The 20934-nt window shown below is 38.2% G+C and overlaps 1 protein-coding gene across 4 annotated transcripts in view; it reads left to right on the top strand.

Annotated features, from left to right (window-relative positions):
* Window positions 1-20025, top strand: part of RB195_000387 (uncharacterized protein) — a gene marked incomplete at both ends in the record, with an annotated part of 54535 nt that extends 34510 nt beyond the window's left edge. Inside the window, 16 exons of one of the 4 annotated variants that reach the window (XM_064196698.1) lie at window positions 5163-5272; window positions 12491-12641; window positions 12781-12996; window positions 13484-13645; window positions 14267-14391; window positions 15357-15471; window positions 16195-16344; window positions 16751-16891; window positions 16961-17044; window positions 17139-17247; window positions 17333-17484; window positions 18490-18597; window positions 19470-19606; window positions 19697-19796; window positions 19885-19904; window positions 19965-20025. In XM_064196698.1, the coding sequence (XP_064052579.1) occupies window positions 5163-5272; window positions 12491-12641; window positions 12781-12996; window positions 13484-13645; window positions 14267-14391; window positions 15357-15471; window positions 16195-16344; window positions 16751-16891; window positions 16961-17044; window positions 17139-17247; window positions 17333-17484; window positions 18490-18597; window positions 19470-19606; window positions 19697-19796; window positions 19885-19904; window positions 19965-20025 (1941 nt within the window). Of the gene's footprint in view, window positions 1-5162; window positions 5273-12490; window positions 12642-12780; window positions 12997-13483; window positions 13646-14266; window positions 14392-15356; window positions 15472-16194; window positions 16345-16750; window positions 16892-16960; window positions 17045-17138; window positions 17248-17332; window positions 17485-18489; window positions 18598-19469; window positions 19607-19696; window positions 19797-19884 lie in introns of those variants that run through there. The other 3 variants (XM_064196697.1, XM_064196699.1, XM_064196696.1) reach the window with 3 other exon arrangements.
* Window positions 20026-20934: the final 909 nt, after the last annotated feature.

The following is a 20934-nucleotide window of genomic DNA, read 5'->3' as shown; positions in this document are numbered from 1 at the left end:
TACATCATGTAAAAGGTGATTCCGGTGCTCTGCATGTGCAATTTTCGGATAAAATGTAGTTGAGGAATGTGGAAGGGTGGGGACACACGGTGGTGTCGTTATTTCTAGAAGTGGATAACTATATAACTAATAACTAAAGCGTCCAGAAATAAGGACGTCACTGGGTGCCTCCCCCCCAACTACGTTTTTCCCCCATTTTCACCACTTATATTAAATTGGAATAATTTAAATGCCACCATTACCACGATGATGGTAATGTTCAGGTCCGGTCAGCTAGTTTTGATTTCTGGGCGAAGTGAGACGTTTACAGTTGCGTGCAAAGTTAGACGGTTTCTTACTGTATTTTGACTGATAGTGCGTTCGTATTCTTCTAAGACTGCACGCTATTATCACTGTATATCATTGCTAAGTGGGCTAAGAGATGTGTCCTCCCTGATCAATCATGTGATAGCGGGACGAAGTGCGGAGTCCACGAATTTTTGGCCGAACTCTACCTTAACTAATTGCTCTCTTAATGGAGACACAGTTACGTCAAAACGACCCGAACCTCGGTCCAGTTGCGGTGATGCGAGCGGATGAGATCGAGGTGGGACCATTGCGAAGTCCAACGATGAGTGGTGTTAACCGCCTACGCAAATGCACCGAGCTTCAGGTCATTTTAATACTTATTACTATACCTTAGTCGGATCAAACCATATCCAGAAGTGTCACTAAGTATAGAATAATGTGATCTTCCTTCCTAGATGAGATTTTGAGGATCACAGAGACTGAGAATATATTCAAGAACGTAGGTTCGAAAAAAAAAATGGCTCAAAATACTATCTAGAAGTATCTTGGATTCGGCGTCTGATTCAAAAACCCATCTTATTTTTATTACTTACCATTTGTCCTACTTTTGACAATTGATTATCATCCATTGGTGATCGAGCTGTTCTCTTTCCTGAATTAAAAAAAAAAATGTGCAAGCGTCATCATCATAATCCGAGCAAGTGCTTCCTGAGTTCGGGCATCGTTGTTGGCCATGTAACAATACAGGTGCACGGCTATGATTCAGTAATTGCATTCAATTCAAACTCAGTATTCAGTGACGCAGAACCAATATGATTTAAATTTATCAATTTTTTAAAAATGTAATTCAGTACCGAGTAACGCAGAACCAATATGAACTTTATTTCGATGAAAACGGAAGAATTAGATCAGCGCCACCTTTTTCATTGTGTCCCGAAATTTTTTTTTCGATAATTCCATGAGTGTACTCGTTTCCTCAAGGAAGTTTTTGATTGTGCAAATCTGTCATGTATTTTTTGGCCCTTCAGGGTATCTCCTACTCATTCAAGAACATATTCATAGCTCGTTGACTCAACCGCAATAAACAACTGGAAGACGTGGCTTGTTGTTCAGTTGAAAATGTTTACGGCCTTGTCGTATTTCTTCGGAGGGTACTGAAAAATATGAGAGAAATAAACAGAGTAGAGAGAACGAAGAACAGCGGTAGAGTCTAAAAAAGTAGAAGATCTTAGAATATGAGCGGTATACTAGTAACATTTCATCTCGTCTCTTCTTTTGAAGAGCTTCTGAATGAGAATATAAAAGCTAGTATGTTAATGACACGAATAGTGGAAAAGAAGAGTAATCAATACTTAAGGAATACATTCATCTCAATCAGTTTTTTTAACTATATATACGGTACTCTTTCCTACAGTTAATGACGAGGAGGTAATTGGCAGGAGGCCACTCGAAACTGCTCTAATCGAACTGGACTGCTCTAATCGTACTGCACTTCGGACACTTCGCAAGAATCGTTTTTAATTGTAAGATGGGGATTGCGGAGAAGCCATCTCTGATTTCATTTCCGGTTCTTTTTTTTTCATTGAAAGTACTATATGATAAGACTTAGCTGTTCCCTTCCAGCAAAGTTGTTTGGAGAATTTCGTGAAATTAAAACGTTATTCGTTCCAGTTCTATCTTCTTCTTCTTTTTCTCATAGCAGCTTTAGCCTACATAGAGCCTGTCATAGATCCTCTAAAACTAATGGGTTTAGACTAATGAGTTATCTCTAATTACGTTTTACGGCCCCAACTTACTCAGCTATTCACTTCCAGTGATGAACTTCCGACTGAAGAACTCTGCCTTCTCCAATTGAAAAACTTTTTGTCGGTTAAGAACGGTTTTTGTACTCAAGGAATGATTGCTGCGCTCTAAAGTACAGTTCGATAGGAGCAGCGTTGAGTGAAACCCCCGTTCTCCCCTTTCACCTCCTCAAGTACCTTTTCTCCCAGTTTATCCTTCATTTGTTTGTGGTTATAGGAATGGAGTCATAGAAAAAAGTTGGGTAGATTGATTTGGTCTGCATAAATCATATTTCATGTTCTCAATAACGGGACAGAAGTTCAAAATACTCACTGTTCGTATCTGATGAATCCTTTTCTTCTTTTGATCTAGTAGGTATGGTTATGCGATCATTCACGAAACTCGTACGACTGCAGCGAAGTATTTTCATCCCTGTGGGATCGACAATAACCGTACCTATCATTGAATTCCTTTTACTAAGCCTTTAATCCATCTGGTATCGATAAATTGGTACCAGATTTGTCTGAGAGGATAAAAACACTGACTTGATATATCGGCGAGGCTCTGTAACCTATTATTTACGCTAGTTTGTAGACCTCAGAGTTGAAATGGAACGCGTTAGCGCATCCCAAGCCGATTGATTAACACGAGACACTTTATCCTTAAAGACATCACTCCACGAATCTGAAGTGGTGCAGATTTCAGGTGGATATAATTTCTTCTAATATTCTTATAATGGATAGTAGATTATGGAGAGGAGGGTGATTCCGTACATTTCTTCCTAATTGCCGTAAAAAACGCTCCGGAAGATACGGCTTCGGGCGTTCTGGCGCGCTATTTTCTACAGCGAGTACGACTGGAGCGCGCCAGCCTTGTGCGGCGCCCCATCTTCCGAGCCGTTTTTTACTGCAATTAGGAAGAAATGGACGGAATCACCCTCCTCTCCATAATCTACTATCCCTTATAAGAATACTCCACCTGAAATCTGCACCACCTCAGATTCGTGGAGTGATGCATTTAAGCCTAGCGCTGAATTGATTGTGATAGTGAGAAGAGCGGTCTTGTGGAAGCGCCCCTGTTTTACGCAAGGTTGTTTTTATAGCTTTTTCGCGCCACGCCGTAGATATGATGGATGATAGGGACGATGAGTAGTAAGTGCGAGCTGTCAGAAAAATCCAAGGAGTTTGCAAACATTTTGACGATCGAGCTGCTGAGCTCATTCTGAGAATCTGCACGGAATAGCAGACAAATGTTGGCTGACTCCTTGTGGTTTTTCTAACCGGACCGGATTTGACATGGAAAATGTTAACATATAGGAGGCCTAACGTTACCTATTCAACAAGCTCAAAAATATCACTTATCTGTCCCTGCAACCATCACTCAGCTGATAATCTTCAAGTAGTCTCTCCTGGAAACCTCAACGTTGTTGATTGGATTTATGTTTTTGTGTTGTGCCACCGAGATTTGGTGGCCTTCGATAAAGGAAGACGAGTCAGGCCACCAGCAAAGTTTCACGAAACCTCGCTGGAACAACAAGAAAACATAAATAACCAACGCTCAGCTGTTCATCAGTTACTTCATTGTTATCCGCTTGATTTAATGCACATTCACTTGTTTTTGCATCGAAAATGGCTTTTCAGCCGAAAACTACGCGACGAACAGTAAAACAAAGGCGCTACATGAATTTTTAAGAAGTTAGATTGCTTTTTTAGCTGCTCCTTTCGTTAAGCGTGGTCTTTTTTCCCTATTCTCATTTAAAAAAAACCCTAAATTTCCTTGATATTTTGCATAACCCTCCTAGATTCCCTCGTGCATGCAATTTCTATGCTCCTGCACAACTGCTTTGATGATAAATCGATTTTTTCTTTTTTTTATCTACTAGAATCTTATATGGGTTTATTGCTTTGTTCTTTATTCACGTCTGCAAACAGCTATTCCCAGAAAAACAAATCTTCCGTGATGACCGTCATTTTTGTCACTTCTTCGCTACCCTGAAATTGTTACAACAGTTTGTCTGCAGTGTACTTAGAGCGGGACGCGGTTACTCACGGCGCAGTCGATCTTTACGTAGTCACCTGAAATATCTCAATTTGACTTCGCTTTCCAGGTTCTATCCATTATTTGATCGACCTTCTATTCTTCTTTCGTGGTGCAGAGTTCAACGATTTGTTTAATTAGCCCCACACTTAGTTACAGTCATGAACTCTGTCGGAATTTTGAGAAATTCGAATCACTAGCAGTAGGGAAAATAAATGCGTTAGTCGGAGCCGGTGCTATGGCCCCCTTCACTGTTGGACGGTTGGTGAAGGGACCCATCCGTTTCTTGACGATTGGCGAAGGGACCCTCTTTACTTTTGTATGGTTGGCAATGGGATCCTCATCACTTGAGCTGCGCCCCATGAGCTAGACCCTCTTCACCTGAGGAGGGTCCGTCTCCTCCCTATCGCACCTCTGGTAGGGAGGCGCAGGTTCATGGGCTGAGATGAAGTGCTCTCTTTCCTGATACGTGCTGATCTGAGATAAATCTACACATAACTTCGCCAAAAATCAGTTCCTACCTCTCGTACCTCCTATTTCATTCTTATCATTTATCAGTACCGTGTTAAGTAGTGACGTATTTGTGGAAAAAGCTCTCAATAGCATAATATTAGCATGTTCAAAACAAATACTGCATTGTCCTTCGACTTTAGGTCGATATCGACCTTGGTGTATAAAAGCTAAGCGAAATTCTAGTGAACTCTGTTCCTTCTTGTTTTTTTTTATTGTACAGTGTTTTCAAATAAATAACTACAAACACTTTATACTGAATCAGTAATAGGGGAATATACATTAGAAATGTACTCTAAAACGTCAAACCAATTGACTAGATCGAGAATTACTCGGTTGTGAAACGGTGAATAGAAAGACAGAATTTTTTTTTTTGAATCAAATCAATATTTGAATCACCGCGCTCACGGTTCTTATAAATTTTGCTTATTTTTTTCTCGGAATTCTTTGTCAGCTTTGTAGTTCATTCCTCCATTTCCTTTCCAATAAGTGTCGTCCTTGAACATGGCTCTGCTCAATCTTCTCGATCTACAGGAAGAACTCGCATGGAGTCGTTCCATTCGTCACTGTTCTACATAGCTTGCGAGACGGTGTCTTGCTTGAACTGCCCATCGACACTGAGTGACCTGAGCACCTCAGGTCCGCAATCCTCTGGGTATCTTACCTATTTGGATTAGGATTTGACAGTGTGCTGGACGACAGCACCTCTTCGCAATATCTGGATAACACATCTTCCATTCATCTTTGCAAATTATATAGCACGTACGAGCGCAGAGCGTATACTTAAATGCCTGATTGCATTGCATTTAGTGTAAGCGTAGCCATTGCGACCAGACTGCCATCAGACTTGCATACGCAGCCCCGTAAACAGTTTTTTTTTTTCGTTTCATAGCTAGAAGCATGGTGGCTTCTTTTTAATTTCTGGTCCAGACGCGATTGTAGCAGAATATCGAAGAAAATCCTCTTAATTCTTTATTACTATTTCCCTATTATTCCTATTCCTTCTTATCATCTATATTCTTCAATTTTAAGTTCAAAGTGCCGTAGAGAGATGTTACGATTTTGGAATTGACCTAACAACGACACTAAGTGGATTAACGCTTCCCTAACGACTAACGTACATGTACATTATATGAGGTCATTTCAAAAGTCATGTTTTAGTGACTATGAAACCGTGACGGCAGTGTGACCATCACAATTCTGCGCGTTAAGTAAAGCGATGTTGCGCGAGTTTTTGCTTCATGCACTAAGAGGACGCCGCATTAACCTCAAAACGCTTTAGTTTCAACCGGTTCGGGTTATTTGGCATACCACAACGAAACCTCGGTTTCTGAGAGAACATTATCCACAGCGCATCCCTTTAGTAGTGCATGTAATGAGGAGTAGAACGCCCTCGGTCTCCGAATCTTTCACTTTGCGATTATTTTGTACAGGGGTTTCATTGAGGACGGTAAGGTTCGCGTTGAAACTCCACGCACTTCTGAGGCCCTTTCGGATGCTGTACCTCGACAAATTCAAGCGATCCCATTAGTTATGCATAGCTGAAATGTCCGTAGACAATTTCCTTCCCGGTTTACAAAAATGGTAACAAAGAGCGGTCACCTTTTCGATGATGTCATTTTTTTTCTGTTTTTTTTTTCACTAGTATTTCGAATTTTTTGTTGATTTGCCTAGTTTCTTCCTCTTTCCTTCATTTTTTTGACCTTATCAGCATTATATGTAGTCTCAGCAAAAAAAACGAACAAAACTTGAAACTGATCCATCCATCCTTTCCACCAATTATTTTTGACCTACCGAATCTGTGACAGGATATTTTATTACCGTTGAAAGAATGATGGTTCCTTGTTTTCTTTTGTTTTCCGTGTACATTTTAAACTATAAATATACATGCGATAATTGGAGAACGTGCTTGGACCCCTGGACTTTCGGACTGTTGGCGAACGGCCCACCGTCCCTCTGGATGGTTGTCGAGGGGATCCCTATCAGTTGAACTGCATCCCCATGGGCTGGACTCTCTTAACCTTAGGAGGGTCTTGCTTGCTTATAGAATCTGTGGCTATAAATAGTTATTTGCCTAGGTTTTTTTTGTCATATTATTCTCATATCGCTTTCATGCAGCTCTCTTTCACAATTATCTCCACATGTAATTGAATTCGCTGGCTTAACGGCCGTGCTATTCATAGCGAAAAAAGGTAGAGTATTTGTAGGCTTGAATTAGATTCTCTGAGAAAATGGCTTGTCGCTATCGCCATGCTATTGAGTGAAGTAGTAACGTAACGAATCATTCCTAATAGAACGTCACAACGTAGTTAAATTATTTGAAATCTAGCGATTCGAGAGTCCCTAAAATTCGAATATTCGAAAGTTCAGCTTGGATAATTTAGTAAGCGGAGAACCCTGATGCTCGAAAATCCCAAATTCGCCCGAGAAGCTGGTATTCTTGTAGTGTTCGACTTTTCGAAAATTCAAGAGGAAGTTTCGGTGATAAAACTTTAGTGAGGAAGATGTGACTGTGAAATCACGATCCCAAAGTAGTTGCTTAACTTTTGAGAGAGTGTCAGAGTTTTAATAGAAAGTTGATATTTTTAATGACAGAAAAGAACTTTTCTCACTAAGGATCAGCCCAAAATAATTTTTTCCAGTGTAGTTATTACGTTGAGAGGCATTCGATATATGTTTCCGATTTTCCCCGCTACGCGTTTCCACAAATTTCATCTTTGGCCTCCACGATTACTGCGACATTGCAGCACTCATGATAATATCACACCCGCTGATTATTTCGATTCGTGTTTCGTGTTTGAAAATGAGTTTGAATGTGTCCTGCATTGGCGACGTCCCAAGGTCGGCTCGATCGTTGCTCGTTTGTTCGACTAGTTTTCGAGTGAATGGTTCTTTTATTCGCACAAACACCCGTCATGCGTCCTCTGGTCTCGATCTGAGATTTAGGTTGCGATTTGTGCGTTCGTCCTCCGTATCTATGCAATGTATCCCGCATGCGAATGAAAACATCACCAGTTTCCTTTCACTTTACATAAAAAAACTACCGTTGTGTTCTTCTACGAGCCTGGCCATTTCTGATTATTCAACGATGTTGATTTATTATTCCAGAAAAGGTTGTTAGTTGTTGTAATTCAGTTGTTTGGCTGGATTTTCCTTAATAGTCGCGGCAACCATTCTTTACTATGTCCAGGAAATTAAGCTAGTACTGTCCTTTGAACAAATACCTGTATGAAAAGGTGGGAGTTTTGTACAAGCACAAGAACCATATGTGCTGAATTTATCAAGAGAAAAAAAAATTTGAAAAAAGAAAAAAAGATTTTTTTTGTAACAGTAGACGGCCACAAGTTCGTATCGTTTCCATTTGCACTACCAGATTCACGCTACTGCTGCTCGGGTGAAATTTACGATATTGATTTGAGTTCTCGTTGGTTTCATGTTAATACCTCGTTTAATGAGATGCGTCGAATTCAACCGATGTCGTGCTGCGGCTGACGCGTAAAACTGTGCCGGGGAGAAGTGACGGGGCTGACTCGAGTTTCAAAATCGTTGAATTATTTTTGAATTCGTTCTACACTCCAAAAAGATTTGATGTATTCCTTGAACTTGGTGAATCATAGCTTTGTCGACACCTTGTCGTTCTTCACCTTTTTTGCACCATTATTTTTTAGCGTTACTTGCGTTAATTCTGTTTAATTATTTGCCTTAATTCTGTTTGATTTGAATCATGTAAAATTCTCCAAAGGCGTTAGGAATTTTGAAACTTCTATATTTTTGACTTTTCTTCAATATAATCATAAACAATTTTCTGCTGAATTGTAGCGAACGGTTCGTTTCTCTTATATTCCATTTCTAGAGAATAGATAACCATGTCATCTGATGCCATTGAAGAAATATATTTTCTGTATAGGTTTTTTGTTTCGGCTCATTTTCAGATTTTCCTATTTGCTAGAAATTCAACCTGTTATAATCGAATTTCGATTTCATTCAAATTTCCAATTTTCAAGTCTTCAAATTTTGTCTCATATAACCGATTTTTACCTGAATTTGCACTGGAACATTTTTCTGCGAGTTACTTTGGCGTTTTTTGGCCAGCAAAAATCTAAGGAATATTTCGGCCATGACATCTTTAACGTCCCTTACACTTTAAATACTCCAATATTTTCAAACAGGAAAGTAGAGTTAAGTGAGAAGTGAGTGTGGTAGAATTGATGGTCGAAGAATGCTTACTAGAAATCACTAATATAGTTTATTTGGTACCATAAAATTATGCACCAATATGTAATGCGGTTTCGCCACCGAAGATGACTCAAGCTCCGTTTTTGATCTGCTTTCACATTCAAAAAGTCAGAGCTTGAACTTTAAAAGCTTTTTCCTCATTTCATTGCTGCTAAAATGCGAAACTTCAATGGTCCAATGAAACTATGCCAACTTTGCGCGTTTTTGATTTTCAAGCACATTCGAGTGCTCACCGCTATGTTGGTCTAGAAAACTTTTCTCGAATGATCAGTTTTTTTTGGACAAAGTCGAACACGGATCTTTTCGATCATTTTGAATTTTAAGACAAAATATTCGGATGTTTATTTGGACAAGTTACTTGCTCTTAAGCGCAATATTAAGTGTGATTAAAGCACCTACTTTGAAATATCATTGTGTTGTACTTAAAGTTGATTTAAATTTAAATTGTAGAAAATTGAAAAAAGAGAAACGAGGAAAATTGACTTAAATTTTAATTCTAGAAAAAACGTTTAACGGCAGCGTATCCAGGCACTTTAGATTGTTGCAATTTCCCGTTTTCGACAATAATTTTTTTCTTTTCTTATTTTTTTCCAATAAACATTATTGATCAGGCGCGTCCGCATCTTAGGACATTTCATTTGGGGCATGCGAGAACTACGCTGGATTGAAATTGAGATAGGTGTCCTTTCTCGTTAGGCACCAGTTTTTCCTCTTTTTGTTCCTCATTTTGCTTTATTCTGCCTTCGCTCTTTGTCGCCTTGTAATAGCCGTTCTTTGCCGCTCAGATGGACTTGAGAAGTCAAGTAGGAGGAATTGTTGGACGATTGAAAATTGTTGGATTGTTTAGCGTTGCGTAAAATTCTTTGTTCTGTAAGACAACGTACACATACTGAGAATTGAACGCTTAGCGGAAGATTTACAGGGAAAAAATGTGATGAATGAGTGAAGGGAATAGGTTTTAGTGTTCCGTGCTCTTGCGAGCGATTGTCACGCAGTGCTTTATACGCAATGCGTTGCAGTGAAACGAGCCAAAAATCATCGAAGTAACAAAATATTAAATAAATAAATAAATACGAAACAAAGCTCACGTATACTCTTGGGGAAGCGCAGGAAGTAGTGATAGCCTTTACGTCATGGATTATGATCGAACTGATCTACACCTGGTTTTTATTCTGGGTGCAGCCTTCTTTGGAACTCCGTGGTATCAGCTCCAATATCAGTAATAAGAAAAGCTTACGCTTAGGCTTAGCTTTTACTTTAAATCACATCAATCGTCCTTATTGTGGTGAAGCTAAGGTCTAAGCATTTTTTTTGTGATAAGGAATTGCGGACATCAATTTTGGCCCACGAACCACGTTGAAAACATGTAATTTCGAGCGACATGGCCGCTAGGCCTAGGATTAGGCGCAGAGTCTAGGCTTTATTTTGAATCGCACCGCTATCGCTGCACGAAATAATTTTGCATAATATTTGTTTCCCTTCGTGAAATTTTATATATTTTTATTTTATTTATTTATTTGTATTTATTATATTACTTTGTATAGTACTTGTTTCCCCTCGTGAAATTTTATATATTTTTATATTATTTATTTACTCGTATTTGTTATATAATATTATGTTATTATATTATGTATTATGTTACGTTTTATGTTAAGTATTATGACATGTTATGTTATATATTTATATTTATTATTATATATTACATTACAATTTCTCTTTGTTTTATTTCTTTGTGTTATTTTATTTATTTGTTTTAGATCTGGATCGCATAGAAAAATTCGCAGTTTCACAGTTTTAAAGTACGATTTTCCACAAAATATCTTTTTATGATTTTGTGGCTTTTTACATCACGACAAAAATTCGCAGTTTCGTTGTTTTAGGTACGATTTTCCAAAAAATATCTTTTTATGATTTTATCTTCGCATTTTACATCACGACCGTTGATTCGTATGCTACTATTCATTTACATATTTGCAAATCCGGACTTCACGTTGCACATAGTTCGCATTTCATGCAGGTCTACTGAATGCATACTGTATTAGATGGTGCAGCTGCTGAATTTCTTCTTTTTTTCCATAAACACACACTTTTTTCTTAACAACTGCTGCCAGCTACGACATTAGATAAGCAGAATTCTTCTCCGGTTTTGTGCCGTATATGATTTTGATGTCGATCTGAATCTAAATTGAATGTCCTGTCTCATCAGTTCAGTGTTTTCCTTTGGTTTTTGTTTTTTGCTCGGATTTCTTTGTTTATTCATTTCTTTTGTTTTTTGTTCTGGACTTTCGCTTACTGTCATTGCTACTTCTTCAACATGAATTTGATTAGATTAGTTTTCCTCTCGAACGGTTGACGTTTCGAATTGCTACATGGTGAGAGAAAAGGTGGAACGGAACAATCTGACCATTACACCGAGTGACGTAGAATTTGATTAATTTAAAAATGAATTAATTCTGAGACGACCTTCCATAGTGCGCATTGTTTACTTCCACGCCCGTTTTTGCCGTAGTTGAAAGCGGCAGCAGAACCGCTAACGGTGCTGGTAGCATTTTGAAATCCTATTGTTCTAAATTATTAGATTCTAAACTGTTCTGAATTATGAGAATTGCTAGGACCGACCTCAGTATCTAATGAGAAATATTTATTTTTTTAAACTTGAAAGAAGTGGGCACCACGAAGAGAGTCCCCTTTTATTTCACGGTCTAAGCATGCTAGCAGCATTCCTGGCATTTCTACGATCTTATCTGAACTCTGGATCTCGGATCTTTTTGGAAATCATGAATAGAATACTTTTTCTTCCTATTGCTCCTATATCGAAAAATTTCATCTGTACATGGTTTTAGCATAACTAACTTTTTCAATATTGACATTTTTACTCCTTGCTATCTCCTCATACCTAAGTACAACGCCTTTCAACGATGGTACTGTAATTAAACCCTTAATTAAATTAATTTAACACTTATATAACCTTAAGTTAAGGCTCTGTAGAGTTTCTACCATATTTTAATGCTCTGCTCTATTTGGGCTTCTAAAAAGTCATGAAAGAAAATTTTATTCAAGACCTTTTTCAATCCAATGCCTTTTTCATCTTAGTTACACTGTAGTTCTTTCGAATAAAATGATGATACCAATTGGTTTCTTCGTTTTTATGCTTCTTTTTAATTTTATCTATTTAGTTTTTTATTTTATTTATCTATTTTACGTTTTTTTTTTAAATTTATTTACTATTTTATCATTTACTTTTTCATATCATTTATCTATTTTGCAACATGAAAATAAGTACACTATGTAGAGAAAGTTGCGTGGTTCGTTGTTCAGTTTTGGGAGCGTTATTTTCGAAGCTTCGCTGATGTTTACGTTCGAGTTCCCAGATATCCAAATGTATTCGAACGTGCTAGAATTTTGATCATTAGAGATTCAGAGTTCCTCACGAAAAACATTTATGTGGTAGACAATTCCTCATTGAATCCAACGAATACTAAAGATGAGTGAATCGTTTCGCCACATTGTAACATTTTCTTGTTCTGAGTGACTGATACGTGATCCTTCCTTTGTTTTTACCATGTGTACAATCGACACTTGATAGAAAAGTTACATTTTTCTCCTCACTTCCATTTTTTGAGTCGATTTTTTATAGGAATCAAGAGAACGTTACAATCGTCCATCGTTCTGAAGTTGTGGATCACATTTCCTCAAAACCTTTACCGGCTACGCCTCGTATTCCACCACTACGAGATTTGCCCCAATCAGCAGCAGAACCTCCGGTGGAGGCGGAGCAAGCGGAGGAAGTATGTATCTCTGGATGTTTTCAACTACTATCGTATTTACTTGCAACAGCTAACGCCGCAGAGTAGCAAACTTTTTTCACTTCTCTGACTTACAATCCTTTGAATCCTTTGAATCCTTTCAATCATGAATTTCATTCAGGAGCCAGTGATTCTCCAAAGGAACGGTTCTGGTCGGCGTTCTTGGCCTGTAAAGACATACGAATACGTGGACATCTCCAGACAAAAACTAAAAATGCCTGATATTGAAACCTATGTTCGTAATGGGAACCTTCCGCATCCGGAAAAGGTTTTTGGCGAGGAAAATGCTGTTCTGAGAGATTGGAACCCTCGAGCGCTTGTGAGGACGTTATACGAAGTGAGTGTCAACATCCTTATCGGTGGATATATCTTAATGCATGAAATTGCATGATGCAATTTAGAGAAATATAGTAATATTTTTATCTGATCTATGCAGTTGCAAAGTTTCGTCTCACTTAAGCGTAGTATTGGGGCATATTTTTTTGTTTGTTATTAACTGTAATGACTATTTCTGTGGGAGTTGAAAGCATTAAGTTATGAATTCCACGAAACAAATTATAAAAATAATATATCATAAAACATATAAAATTTTCAAGACCCCCAAATATGTGGAAATCTACAAAGAAAAGTTCGAACAAAGTCGCTAAGAATGAGATTTAATTCCACTTTTTAAAAAAAAATGTGATGGAAATGGAAAATGTAGGTATTCCTATGATGAGCGGGAGTGTTGATGTATTTATTGTGTGTATTTGTTATGTGTGTTTATTTGTTTACCTTTGCTGCTTATATTTATGCATGCCTTAGTTGATGGCTTACATGTTCAGGTTTCGTATGAACCAAGAGTGGAAACAAAACGAAATCGATTCATCAGTATGGAAGGTCATGTCGAGGTTCCATCGGATGAAACATCCACAGTGGCTGAACTGGAAAGACATTGGAAACAATTATACATGCGTACTAAGGAGGGAAGACTACAAATTTTTGTGGTAGGCGAGAGTGTCATTTGTCGGTTTCCTCGTGTTCTTTACAACCTACGTCTCCCGTAACTTAAGCTTTTTTTGCATCGATAAATGCTCAAAATATCACTAGTTCTTGTTTTCTAGTGCCTCTGCCATGCATGCCAGACTGCTAAAGAAAATTTGACGGTCTCAATTGTTGTAAATTCATTTTAAAAATCTAAGTAGCAGGGAAAAAACAAGGAAGAAGAAGCAATTCAGAAAAACTACAACGTTCTCAGTTTTATGAGCCATCAGTGCATCAGTGCCTAAAAAATTTAATTCGGCTGGAGTTTTTTTCTTTTTATTTTTCTTGAAGTTTAAGCGGTTCACAGATGATTTAGTAGAGCAAAATTATTTTATCTCGTTTTATATTAATTTTGCTCCACTAAATCAGCTCTGAACCACTCCAACTTCCAAAAAAAAACAAATTTCGGAAAAAAAATTTAATAATATCCTTATGTCTGTGATTCAGATTCTGTGTTTCGTACCATTTCGATGTTGTTCTTTTTTTTCTACGTTTTAGAAGTTACTTTTAAAAAAACAGGAAAAAAAAACTCGTAAACTTCACCTTTGACGCCGATGGGACGCTTCTAATGTTTACCATTCTAGTCACATTGTGCTGATGAGGCGCCTGCTGAGGAAATCGTTCTCTCCGGTGTTGATGTGGATGCGAATAGAGAGGAACGAACGCTTACAATTCATGGTGGACGAGACCATATACGAATGACATTACGGTAATCATATCCCCTTTGTTGAGCCTTTTGTTTAAATTCAAGCTTATAAATTTTAAGTTTATCCTCATTGAGCGAGGAGCACTTCGCTTCAACCTCGAGACATCAAAACATATTTTTCTGTATGTTGTTGTTGTTGTTTTTCATTTCGAAACGACGTTCCCTCCAAATTTGTCCACGACGCCCGCACGTCATTTGTGTTGTTTGCATCAATTGCTTTGTTGCTCTATTTTTCTCCATGTTTTTTTTTTCAACTAAGTTGGATGCGCAACGGATGCAAATAACAAACATTAGTTTTGTCTGTTTTTTCTTGTGATGGCGGCTATTTGTTAGCTTGTCGCATTCGGGGGTGTTTACGGAACATGTCTAACATAGTTTGCGTGCTGATGTCTGCTTCTTTTGGATGTGCGTTTCGTTGTCAAAAACAACCGCCGATCGCTTGAAAACCAGCGATTGTGATGTCTGCGAACGGGCTTAATATCAGCGCCTGGGGGAATCCTCGATGTTCGGTCCTTCCCAAAATATGGGAAACATAGGGAGGTTTCAGGGCGTAGTTTTTACAAAAGATGGTGAAAACGAGAAACTTCTATTAAAAGTAAAAGAATCAGAGGCTTAAGTTCACCATTCATTCACCACGGGAAATCCACCTCTTTCTAATCGATTTTTTTTATCTTCACGTATGAATGGATTTTACCTGTCATGAAGAGTTGTTTTATTAGGGGTTACACAATTTCATTCGTGTGTAAAAACTTTCCTCATAGTACACCAAGTGGCCTCCCACCCTTAGCCCATTTAATGACTGGAGCTGGGTAGCCGGTAGTAGAAATAATTAATAATTCAGCGAAACCCCTTGGTTTGAGAGCTGGTTTTAAGTCGGAGATCCAGATGTTTTTCAGTTGTTCTTTTAGTTCTTTCGCTCTACGAATCTCCCTATGAATCCAATCGAGTTCAAAAGTATTTTTTTTTAGCGTCCAATCGAATGTGTTTGATAAATGGCGACATTCACTTCTTTCACATGCAGCTTCTTCACAAATCGATGCCTATGTAAAACCGATTCCCAAGACTTTCCAGCATCTCACAGAGGTAATCATATTGAAGTCACTGTAAATAATCTACTGGTTTTTAATTTTATCGGAGGCAACGCAACTTCAAACGATAAACATTCATATAATCGACAAATTCTGTTATCGCTGCAATGTGCATATCGTGGAACTTTGGAGACTTTTTTTAGAACTTTATTTTCAGATCCTTATCAGTTTATTCAATTGTTGCCCAGTTTTTCTTGATTTACTGAGTTACTAGCGGTAGAGAACCTATATTTTGGTGTTCTTTTTTTCTATAAAAACAACATTTGGGTTTTTTTGCGTTTAACTATTCTTTGGCTCTTTTTTTTAAATTAAAAATTCAAGAAAAAATTTAAAAGAAGAAATTCTCTAATAATTTTGCAAACATAAAAACACAAAATGAATTAACAAATTCTAGATGACAATACCTCGCATTGGTTGTGTTCTTCGAAAAGTTCCTAAGAATTATGATCTAAAATACACATTAATGTGTCCGCAAAGTATACTGAAGAAAAATTTTGTTCCTAGATTTATGTAAATCCTATGTTCAATTATGTCTGTTAGCAATAATGAACTGATTTACTTGACAGCATTACTTTAATAGCAACTTTTGTTCTGCATTGCGTCCGGTGACGCTTGAGTTTTTTTTTCTCGACAAAGCCCACTTACAACTATCTCCCCTCCGCAAACCAGTTACAAGTATTTCCGTTAGTAATTCGAAGGAAAAAGAACTGGTTTTTAGAGAGTTGTGGTGCTTGAATTGGGATCGTGTTCGATTCGTGGCGGTTTACTAACCACTGAACCTAGCCTTCCGCAGTCTTTCTTCCCTTCCATTGCTGTGCGTACTGATGACGGTAAAATCGTTGTTGGTGAAGATGCGTATGCACCTGAGGTCTGTTCCGAGTTAATTTTCTCTATTCGCTTTAAAGGCATCACCCCAGATTCCTGGAATTCGTGGCGTGGTACGGGTTTCAGGTGGGTTATGCCTATACGGGGTCGTAGATTTTGAGGAGGAGGGTGATTTCGTCCATTTCTTCCTAATTGCCGTAAACGAACGGTCCGGAAGATGCGGCGCGTACACAAGGCTGGCGCGCTCCAATCGAACTCGTTGTGGAAAATAACGCCCCGGAACGCTCGAAGCCGCATCTTCTGAGCCATTTTTTACGGCAATTAGGAAGAAATAGACGGAATCACCCTCCTCTACTCCTCTTCATAATCCACGACCTCGTAAAGGCATTACCCACCTGAAACCTGCACCACCCCTGATTTCTTTAATCTATATGCCAACAACAATCCAGGTTCGTCATCATGGTGAATTCGTTCGACCTATCCAAGCGTTGGATCCCGTAGTGGAGAGGTACACGATGGATTACGATGTTGTGAAAGCGTGCGTACAAAAAGTAGTGAGAGATCTCAATGTGAATCCACTTCAATACAAGGTAGGATATCTGTGAATCCTTTATCCTACGTCTGCGTATTTTTCAGCCCTGATTTTTTTCTCTCTACAGATCCTCTTATCCATTCCTCAAAACATCCCCATCGCTCTTATCGGACAACTGCTGACTCTTGTCCTGAAAGATATCGGATTCCAGGTAAATCAGTGGATTTCGATGGACTAACTTTGCTGTGGTTCTTAAAGAACTTCAGGGAACAAATGGAGTTCGTCATCCATTCTGTTAATTTTAGGGAGCCGCCATCACTCGCCAACCGTCATTGATACTCTATGCTTATGACGTGACCACCGGTGTAGTTGTGGATATCGGAGACCGACTTAACATCGTTCCTGTCATCGACGGTTTGGATCTTACTTCAGAATCCGTGCTCTATGGAAATCGAAAATCTGGAAGTTTGGAAACCCACCAATGGTGTATATTTTTAAGGATATGTGGTTGAATCCGCTATCTGTTCGATACCGTACGGAGCAACGCAAGTTCGAGAAGCTTTGAGAACCACGCTGTGCTCGAACAACAAAGGATTGTACTCATTCCAAAGCCCCATTGAGAAATTAATTCTTCGCTATGTTCTGGAGCAGGTAAGTACGATCTACCATTACAAAATATTAATAAACGCTTTATTAGGTGAGATTTATGTTTCTTAGAAAGCCTAACGCATAGATAGTGTGCGCTAACCTTTTTTTTGTATTGGGTTGGTAATCGGAAAGTCTTGCACCAAATTTCGCCACTTTCAAAGAATTATAACTTTATTTTTCATATGTATCAAAAAAGACTACTATGATCCTGTATGTATATACAAGGCTTACCTAGACTATCAAATTCAGAAGTTCAGAACTCTGGCGGCAGCGAGTCGAAGAAGCGCGAAATCTCATTTTCCAGTTCCTTCTGATCATGGATTTTTTCCTCTCTTAGGTGCGGCTTCAAAGCCCGAAACAAATGGTAATCGGACGGAGCCAAGTGAAGATAATAAGCAGGCTATGGTAGAACTTTCCAACCAAGTTCGGTGATTTCCTGACGAGTAAGCTTCATGACAATGCCCGACCTCGCGTGGCAAAGCTTACTTGCCAGAAAATTCCTGAACTTGGTTGGGAAGCTTCATTGCACCCTGCTTATTTTTGTGACTTGACCCCGTCTGACTACTATTTGTTTCGGACACTGAAGCTGCATCTACGAGAGAAAAAATTCGATGATTAGCTGGAAAGTGAGATTTTGGGCTTTTTTGACCCGCAGCCGCCAGAGTTTTGGGCTTCTGGGATTGATAGCCTAAAGAAGCGTTAGACATACATAGTGGATCATGATGGTCATTATTTTGATTGATTGATATTTATGAAAAATAAAGTTACAATTGTTTAAAATTTCGTGTAAGACATCCGGACCAATCTAACACCCATTTGATTTTCCCATTTTTCGTTGTAGCCCAGATAAGAAGTGTTTTTCTTCATTACAGGCTTCTCTTCATGATGGCAGAGTAAGTACGCATAGCACTAGTACTCATAGCGTTAGCTTAACGATAACTAGGCTACATTAGTTTGGTGTGGTCATCTGAACTGTCTTATCTCTCAGATGGTAATCCTGTTTTACAGACCAGCTACGTTCCCGAAGATTATGCTCAAGAAGAAAAAACGTCGAAAGAAGTTAATGTGTCGCTGGACAAGTTTGATCCGATTCCAGGAATGCCAACAAAATTCAGCGTATGCTTTTCTACAATGTGTCTTGGACAAAATAATTTAATAATTTAATAATTTTTGTTTAATAACGAGAGCACTATTTTTTATTATGCTATTTATATTTTCTTATTTTTATATCAAATTACGACTATTTCGTTCGTATCAAATCTATTATTTTACTTTTTACTTGTACACTTATTTTTTACATCAAATTACTACTATTTCGTTCGTTTTAAATTTATTATTTCACTATTTGCTTGTTTTTTTAATCTTAAATTAATTATCAATCAACTTATTTTCTTATATTAATCATTCCGTCCAATTTTGGGGAATTAGTGCGAATCCTAAACTAAACTTCTTTCCTCCCTTGGATATATCCTGCCATTCGTGTATCCCAATGGCAGGATTGCGGAGGTATGAAAGTACCACTCAATGGAGGTTGGAGAAACTTCGCATATTTTTAAACCATGGATTTGTCGAAACTAAATTCTGGAGGAATGTATATTTGAAATCAGCGACTCATTTGGTTTTGAATCATTTGAACCATAACCATGAATTTTCAAAATTGAGGCAGAAATTAGTAGCGGTGTTCGTTGTTATTGTCGGAATTACGGTTCCCACCTAGGGGATACGTAGAAAAAAAATAAAGAAACGGGGTTTTCTTTTCTCAGACAGCTTTAAAGCCCCATATTACTTTTTGGGCTCGACAAAATTTTTCGTAATAATACGAATCTATATTTTCGTTTGTTTTCTTCTTCAAAGATGATGGAACATCTTTTGTTTTCCCTCCAAATGTTCAAATGAAGGAGAAGAATAGATGAATGATTCATATTGAAATGTGTAATGATTGAGAACCACTGCAAAATGTCACGTTCGATAATTTCATTTGCATTCAGATCGATAATTCACGTTTCTTGTGCACAGAGGGACTTTTCCGTCCGAAGAAATGGGGTCTGGATACGAAAGGATTACATCAACTCATTCATGAAGCTGTACAACTAAGTCCAATTGACAGCAGGAGAACACTTTACAGGTGATTTTCTCATTCCTGTTGCTTGGTCATATCTGTTTTTTTTCATTTTCATTTTTCATTTCATCTTTTTTTCATTTTTTTCTGCTTTAGAAACATATACCTTGCTGGCGGAGCATCGTTAATGCCCGGTTTAGCGGAAAAATTGGAGCAAGAACTTGCTGCCATTGTTCCTAACACTATCCATACACAAGTACGCGCGGTTTCTCCCCTGTTTTTTTTTTTGTACTATAAGTAAACAGTCCATGGTAAATGAAAAAAAAATGAAATTTTCCTTTCAGGTGCACATTTCACCGTGGAGGTATAACGCTGCCTATTTGGGAGCACAAATTGTTGCTTCCGCATCAACTTTCAGTGACAGCTGTGTTTCTCTGGAAAACCTGCCGACGTTCCTTGCACATCTACAATCGTCTTGTTTTTAGATCTTATCGATAATTTTAATTACTTTTCATTACCTGTCTTAAGCACAGCCACACGCACATCTTACGGACAAATCATATGTGGTACATATAGAAGGCTTGAGCTGCCCATCTTAGTAATTTTAGTTTTGTTAGCATTTTTTTCCTTCTCATCTTCTCGTTTTATAAAACTACTTACTCAGTTGTGGTGAGGATATTCATGGATTATGTGATATCTAATCGATGCTTAGCCGAGTTGAATATTGAATGTTACTTATATTTTTATCAGATATAATGAATTGTTGAGTATTTTTTTTTCTTCGTAGTAATTAAAAAGATTATTCACTTATGCGTACTGTAGTCGAAAGTTGTGATCAAAGTGGGACAATCGGTAGTTTCATTTGAACTGCCGCGATACGGGAGCTAGCAAGGGTCCCATTCGAATTGAATCGCTAGCGCAGCCTCTAAAAACTACTAATTATCAGCAGAAATATCGATATTTACTCTCGAAATTACAGATTTATGGGCACGCTCTTCGTGTGAAGTGTCTATCTCTATATTTTCTAAGCGATGTGCTTCTTTCACCAGGTTTTCAGTAGTTTTCATACGGATTTGGGACATTGCTTTGGACATGGGAGGCTTCCAGAAAGTTCTAGTACCAATGATACAAGAAAGTGTAGCACAGTAACTCTGAAAAACAAGGATGATTGCGCGCTGTAAGCGGCCAGGGAGAAACACAAGGCAGTTTTATGGTCACACGGGGTGAAACGACGTGAAGTCCGATGCGCTTGTGTAAAGTAAATGGACAAGCGTCTCGAAGAGAACAGACTAAAGGTCGTGGATGACCCACCCCATTAAATCCTCGATTCAATGGTTGTTCCATTTGGATTCCGTAGGGAAGTCATCTTTGCCATGTGATTGATGAAGTCTCGA

Source organism: Necator americanus, chromosome IV (assembly GCF_031761385.1).
Source record: "Necator americanus strain Aroian chromosome IV, whole genome shotgun sequence".
NCBI classification, from domain to species: Eukaryota; Metazoa; Nematoda; class Chromadorea; order Rhabditida; family Ancylostomatidae; genus Necator; species Necator americanus.
Note: the sequence above shows the minus strand (reverse complement) of the source record. Positions and strands in the feature narration are given on the sequence as shown.